Source organism: Condylostylus longicornis, unplaced genomic scaffold (genome assembly GCF_029603195.1).
Source record: "Condylostylus longicornis isolate FDR11 unplaced genomic scaffold, ASM2960319v2 ptg000014l, whole genome shotgun sequence".
In the NCBI taxonomy this organism is placed as follows: Eukaryota; Metazoa; Arthropoda; class Insecta; order Diptera; family Dolichopodidae; genus Condylostylus; species Condylostylus longicornis.
Genome location: NW_026577983.1, coordinates 325,624 through 331,631, shown reverse-complemented (window position 1 = coordinate 331,631; position 6,008 = coordinate 325,624). Strand labels below are relative to the sequence as shown.

At 25.7% G+C, this 6,008-nt stretch overlaps 2 protein-coding genes across 3 annotated transcripts; one reads left to right on the top strand and one right to left on the bottom strand.

The window, feature by feature from the left end:
- The first annotated feature begins 250 nt into the window (after positions 1–250).
- On the top strand, positions 251–4,084 carry LOC129605751 (solute carrier family 25 member 45). 2 transcript variants are annotated; one of them, XM_055515669.1, is made up of 6 exons: positions 251–662; positions 2,614–2,726; positions 2,892–3,132; positions 3,229–3,346; positions 3,535–3,823; positions 3,918–4,084. In XM_055515669.1, the coding sequence occupies exons 1-6, from the start codon at positions 614–616 to the stop codon at positions 4,071–4,073; spliced, it is 966 nt and encodes a 321-aa protein (XP_055371644.1). In that variant the 5' UTR covers positions 251–613; the 3' UTR covers positions 4,074–4,084. The 2 variants fall into 2 exon arrangements, with proteins under 2 accessions (XP_055371644.1, XP_055371645.1); XM_055515670.1 differs by having other exon boundaries at positions 522–662; positions 2,909–3,132.
- A 361-nt stretch (positions 4,085–4,445) lies between these two features.
- Positions 4,446–5,619, bottom strand: LOC129605749 (cyclin-dependent kinase 7). The gene has a single exon (XM_055515668.1). It carries the CDS (start codon positions 5,589–5,591, stop codon positions 4,578–4,580), a length of 1,014 nt encoding a protein of 337 aa, XP_055371643.1. The 5' UTR covers positions 5,592–5,619; the 3' UTR covers positions 4,446–4,577.
- Between the last annotated feature and the right edge of the window lie 389 nt (positions 5,620–6,008).

Here is a 6,008-nt window from a genome sequence, read left to right as displayed (position 1 = left end):
ATACATGTACCTATGTGTATAATACTTAAAAATAATTTCATATCATTTTATTCTAAAGCTTAATTGTTGCATTTTTAACTACATTTATGTCTGCTATTTTTTCTATCTATATAAGTATAGGTATATTATTATTATTTTTACGAAACAGGTGAGAAAAAGCTTTTATATATTTTGCTGCATTTGTTTATTTTTTTGAAAACAAAAATTTTCCAAGAGAATTTATATAAAATGAGTCAGTCAGTCGATAGGATGATGTCGTGCAATAAAATTAATTTTTCGAATAAAATTTTGAAATTTTATTTAATTTTAATTCGGTAGACAATATTTTTTTTTTCCAATTTTAATTTTATAGTACTTTTTTTTTCATAATACTTATAAATTTAATTCTAAAAAAATTTTATATACGGTTTTTGTCTAAAAATACTATAAGGTCTACATAAAAAGGCCTTGTTCTATCATCAATGTGAAAAACATATAATATCATTGTCAAAGTATTAGAAAAAAAAAAAAAAAAAAACAGCTAAAATTTTAAATTAATTGATTGTAAGAATTTAGTTATATGTAGAAATTTCAAAAAGTGATACTTAATATTCTGAAACAATAATATTTTGCAATGGTTCCAAACGTTCTGTACGTAGATTTTATAGCTGGAAGTGTTGGTGGTAAGTATATTTTCCTATAAATACACTAATATAATGTAGATATTACTAAAATACTTTCGAATCGATAATGAACTTTTAAAAATTTTCACTTATACTATTTCGACTAATATAACACAGTTTCTTTTAAATTTGCTTATATACTTGTTACAATATAATAAAAATATTTAAGCATTATGAGCAAAAAAAAAAAATTCGTAAATATTTTTGAGTGGTAAAATTTACGTAAAATTTCCGCAAAATCAAAAAATTCAATGACGTAATATTTAAAATTCTAAAATATTATAGTCTAATAGTTACTACATACATGCATACATACATTTTCCATTTGATGTTCTAAGAAAAATTGTATATAAAAAAAAAATTGTTGAAAAATTTGATAAAAATAAAATATTTAATTAAACTTTAATTGCAAAATATTTTTCAAGATCAGTCAGTCAGTCGTTTTTTTAATGCACATGTGATTGCATTTTCTATACATACATACTTATTTATATTTTTGATATTTATATTTATTATGTACATACATATACTTATGTATACATAATACGTAAATAAAAATTTTGTACATATATGAATGTGCATAACTACTAAAATAGATATACATACATACAATCTAAATTTAATTTTGTTGTTGATATTTTATATAAAACATGGCAAGAAATGCTTAGTTTATTTTTTCCGAAAAGAATTTTGTAAATAAACACGTGGTCTTTTTAAAAGAAAATTGAAAAATACTACATAACAAAACAAAAATAAATATAATGCCGAAAGTGGCGCTATTTACTTACTTAATATATTTTATTTTGGTTTCATTACTCTATATTTTATTTAATTAAAAATTGGTTAAATAATATCGTAAATAATTAATGGGTATCTACATAAGTATGCCTACATATTTCTTTGAAATTATTATTGACTTTCAAAACTAAAGTTGTTATATAGTCATATAACGGTAGGAATGACTGTAGTTGAAAAACGTTCAATAGAAAAAATTTGAGATGGATTTCAAAGAGAAATATTAGGCCTTTTCTTAAACGCAGTATGATGATACCGCATTTTACATACAATAGCGAAAAGTACGATATATTATTGTGTTCATAAATGCTACTAATCTAGTTTCTTCATAGATTGCTAAAAATACAGTAAAAATTGTTAGGAATAGTGAAATTAAATCATATTATGTAACGGTTTTGTTTTTATAGCAAAGTAAATCATATGTTGCATATTTATCACGTAATGTTTTGTGTACAGTATTGCGTTTTGCAATTATTGTTTTGCAGTGTTGCTTTTATGAAAATCTCTTTCATAAGTCAACAACTATTCCATATTTTATTCTTCTTATTTAAGAATTTTATTTTTCAGTTTGCCTTTTTATTTGTTTTAGCAACTTTTATTGAAAATTAGGTGTTACTTTACTAATTAATTGTATTTACTAGCCGCCACCAAGATTTAGTTTTTAGATATATATGTATGTATGTATGTGTAAATGCAATTATTTTTATAAATTTAAATTAAATTATTTAAAAATATGAAGCAAAAATTTCAAAATAAATACTATATAAATGTTTGTATGTAAAAATATATATATTTAATTATTGACAGAAAAAATATTTTATTTTTTGAAAGAAAATCGCGAAAATATTTTTATTTATTTGGAAAATACTTACATGAAATTTTAATTTGTTCAGGGCATTGACCTAATAAATCCATTCATTCAAATTATTAATATGTAGACAATTTTAGCCTAACAAAGGAATATGGTAGAACCTGAATACACATATACATACATATATATTATTCAAATTTGTATGCATATTCTGTAAAATTCTGATGCACATCATAATTAATTATTCAAAAATTAATTCAGTTGTACGAATACGAAAAGAAAAAAATTAATACTACTCATTTTATGAATAAAACACTTCTCTTTTAATTCATCATTTTTAAACAGGTGCGCTTGGTGTATTAGTAAGTCATCCTTTAGATACAATAAAAACATGGCAACAAGCATCTAATTCACGTGTAACAAATGCTGTGTCCAACATATTTAAACGGAATAAAGGGGTAGGTTTTAAAAATAAAATATTTTCACTTTCATTATTTTATGTACTTACATTAATTATTTTCATATTTACAAAAAAAAAAAAAATAGAATATAAAATAATACAAAATAAAAGTTCTTTTATAGAACTTTGTATTTAATAAAAATATCCAATGGAAATTTTGTAGTTTAATGGCTTTTACAGAGGTATGCTTTTCCCACTAGTAACAACAGGTGCCGTTAATTCAGTTTTATTTGGAGTATATGGTAATCATTTAAGGCAACTACAAAAAACTTGTCATAGTGATTTTCAAAAAGAGCAATTAGAATACGAACATATCTTTCTTGCTGGATCTTTAGCTGGTTTTGCATCATGCTTTGTTGCATGCCCCATTGAACTTATTAAAATTCGAATTCAAACTCAATCATGTAAGTTTCTTAAATTGTATTTTTTTCAACTTTAATACGTATACATAGTTGTATGTACATAAATCTTAAAATTTTTATTAATTTTTTAAATTTTAGATTACAGTAATAATTATTTAGTTGGGCAAAGAAAAACACCCTTTAAACTTTTTATGAAAATTTTAAAATCAGATGGAATTCCTGGTTTATATAGAGGACTTTTGCCAATGATGTGCAGGTACATAAATTTATATTCCGCACATAATATTATAGAAAATTACATTAGTAGTGTATGTATGTATTTATGAATGTAGTAATGAATTTAATTACGTTAGTAATTTTCCAGTTTTGCATATTAAGTAAAACATTTAATTATTTTAGTTACTTAAAAGTATATACATAGTATGATATTGTACTATATTCTAGGGATGTTTTTCCGTACGGAATTTATATGTTGATTTATCAAAAAACAACAAAATTTTTTGAAGACACAGTTTTTATAAAGAGGAAACGTGAAGCAAATAGAATTTACAAGAAATATGAAATTGAACATGATGATAGAACGGATTTTATTGTCACAACATTGGCTGGGGCTTGGGCTGGTATATTATCATGGGTGTGCGTGATTCCATTTGATGTAGTTAAAACTTTAATGCAAGCAAGAGATAGCACGGTTTACCAAGGCATTTTAGATTGTATAAAAACAAATGTGAAGGTAAAATATTGGTTCATTCCATATAAGGACATACACATATACGTATATTTCTTTTCTTTATACTTTTATTCATGGTCATATTTTTTTCTTTTAGACCTACGGTATGAGGAGTCTTTTCCGTGGAAGTTGGATATTAGTTGTTAGAGCAATACCTTTTAATGCGGCAACATTTTTAGGTTATGAAAAAAGTTTTAAATACATTTCTGGAACTGAACATCAAAACATGATAAGCATAAACAATAAATTTTAAGCAAATATGAACATGTACAGTGTTTCTTTTAAGTTTTGCATCCACTTTATTCTTTATTTTCATATTTGCAATGCTCTCTATATATACATTCATCCAACCATAATACTTTATTAAATTCCAAGAAAATTCTGCCATTTTGAAATATGAATGTAATTCAGGAAAAAAAAATTTTTTAGAAACAAATTTATAATTTGTCAGTAAAACACAATTTGTACAATATAGGGTTTTACTATCACCTGGCTTTAATATTAAAATGAAATGAATTTAAACGCGCGCCTTATCGATTCCGAACTTATTAAATGATGGGGTAGAAACTTCTTTTTGACAATACTCGAATTTCGGGTATTGTTAAAATAGAAATTAAAATAATAGTTTAACATATTAAAAACCGAACAAATATTTAATTCAAAAATTTACATCGGATTTAAATTATCAATTTCATAGAATATTTTTCAAGTGTACTTTAAAAAAATTTAAATAATACAAGTTTTGAAAAATTATTTTTTAAAACAATAATTTTTTTGGCAAAGTACCACTTTCTACAGCTTCAATTTTTCTTTTCAAATTTGTTGAATTTTCATTTTTCTTTTTGTTAGCAACCGGCATGGGTAACCTATGTCCTGCTGATGGTGTAGGTTTATTGTAAAAATAAGGCATATTCAATGCTTCTGTACAGCTAATTCTTTTCAAAGGACATATTTCTAATAATTTTCCTATAAGATCTAAGAGATCATCTGGCGCAGCTGTAAAAATGTGCTGAATCGGGGTTCCTACAAATTGTTTAAATTGCATAAAATCTGGCAATAGTTTCAAACCAGGCCAACTTTCTTCTGTTGGAGTCCCTAAAGTTTGAAATATTTTCGTTAATTGATCCAAATCACTATCGCCTGGTAGTAAAGGAACTCTTAATAACAATTCTGCTAATATACATCCAACTGCCCACATGTCTACACCAATTCCATATTGCCTAGCACCAAATAACAGTTCGGGGGATCTGTACCACCTGGTAACAACTTGATGTGTGTAAATTCGATTAGGTGAACCGAAAAACTTTGCTAAACCAAAATCTCCAATTTTCAAAATTCCATCCGAGTTTATTAATAAATTATTTGGCTTTAAATCTCTGTGCAAAATCCAATTTTGATGCAAATATTCTAAACCTTGTAAGGTCATAATCATGTATGCCTTGATGTTAGATTGAGTTAAAATAATATTGGAATCCTTTATAATAATTTCTAAATCTGTGTCCATGAAATCGAATACCAGCGAAACATTCGACTTATGTCCAAACACATCAAGTAGACCAATAATGTTTTCGTGTTCTAATTCGTGTAGCAATTTTATTTCTCTCAATGCCGTCCTGTTAATTCCATCTTGAGCCTCTTCCCTACTTCCAATTTTTATTTTCTTAACAGCCACAATTTTATTAGTGGTAACATCTCGAGCTTTATAAACAGTAGCAAACTGTCCTTCACCAAGAAAGTCTATTTTTTCGTACCGTCGGCGTTTATCTACCATATTTTACAAAATTTTAATAAAATTCAAATAAAAATAACAACAGTTTTGACAGTACAGATTTTTCAGGGCTTCCGCCTTTAAAAATTTTTATTTTGAACTTCAAAAAACTATGATTAGTGTGCTCGTGATATATTAAGCATAGAATGGTTGAACAAAAAATAATTTTGCGCTCAAAATTGAAAAACCAAACAACTGAAGGTGAAAACATTACAAAAAAGGCGGTATTTTCGCAGCGAAATGTCAAAATTCATTTATGATACGAATACACAAATGGCATTGCCCAGAATTAAGCGAAAATACTACCACGAATTTAAACGACGGCAGTAAAGAGGCTTAAAATTGTATTTTGGGGTTAGCGGTTTTTTTTTGTATCATCTGTTTCCATGTGTATGAAACATTATAAGCAAAATAATAAAG

Bases quoted from the DNA above. Each gene is read 5' to 3' on its own strand.
- LOC129605749 (XM_055515668.1), bottom strand. From the start codon at position 5,591: ATGGTAGATAAACGCCGACGGTACGAAAAAATAGACTTTCTTGGTGAA.
- LOC129605751 (XM_055515669.1), top strand. From the start codon at position 614: ATGGTTCCAAACGTTCTGTACGTAGATTTTATAGCTGGAAGTGTTGGT. The intron at 663-2,613 runs GTAAGTATATTT...ATTTTTAAACAG, and splicing joins TATAGCTGGAAGTGTTGGTG to GTGCGCTTGGTGTATTAGTA. The intron at 3,824-3,917 runs GTAAAATATTGG...TTTTTCTTTTAG, and splicing joins GTATAAAAACAAATGTGAAG to ACCTACGGTATGAGGAGTCT.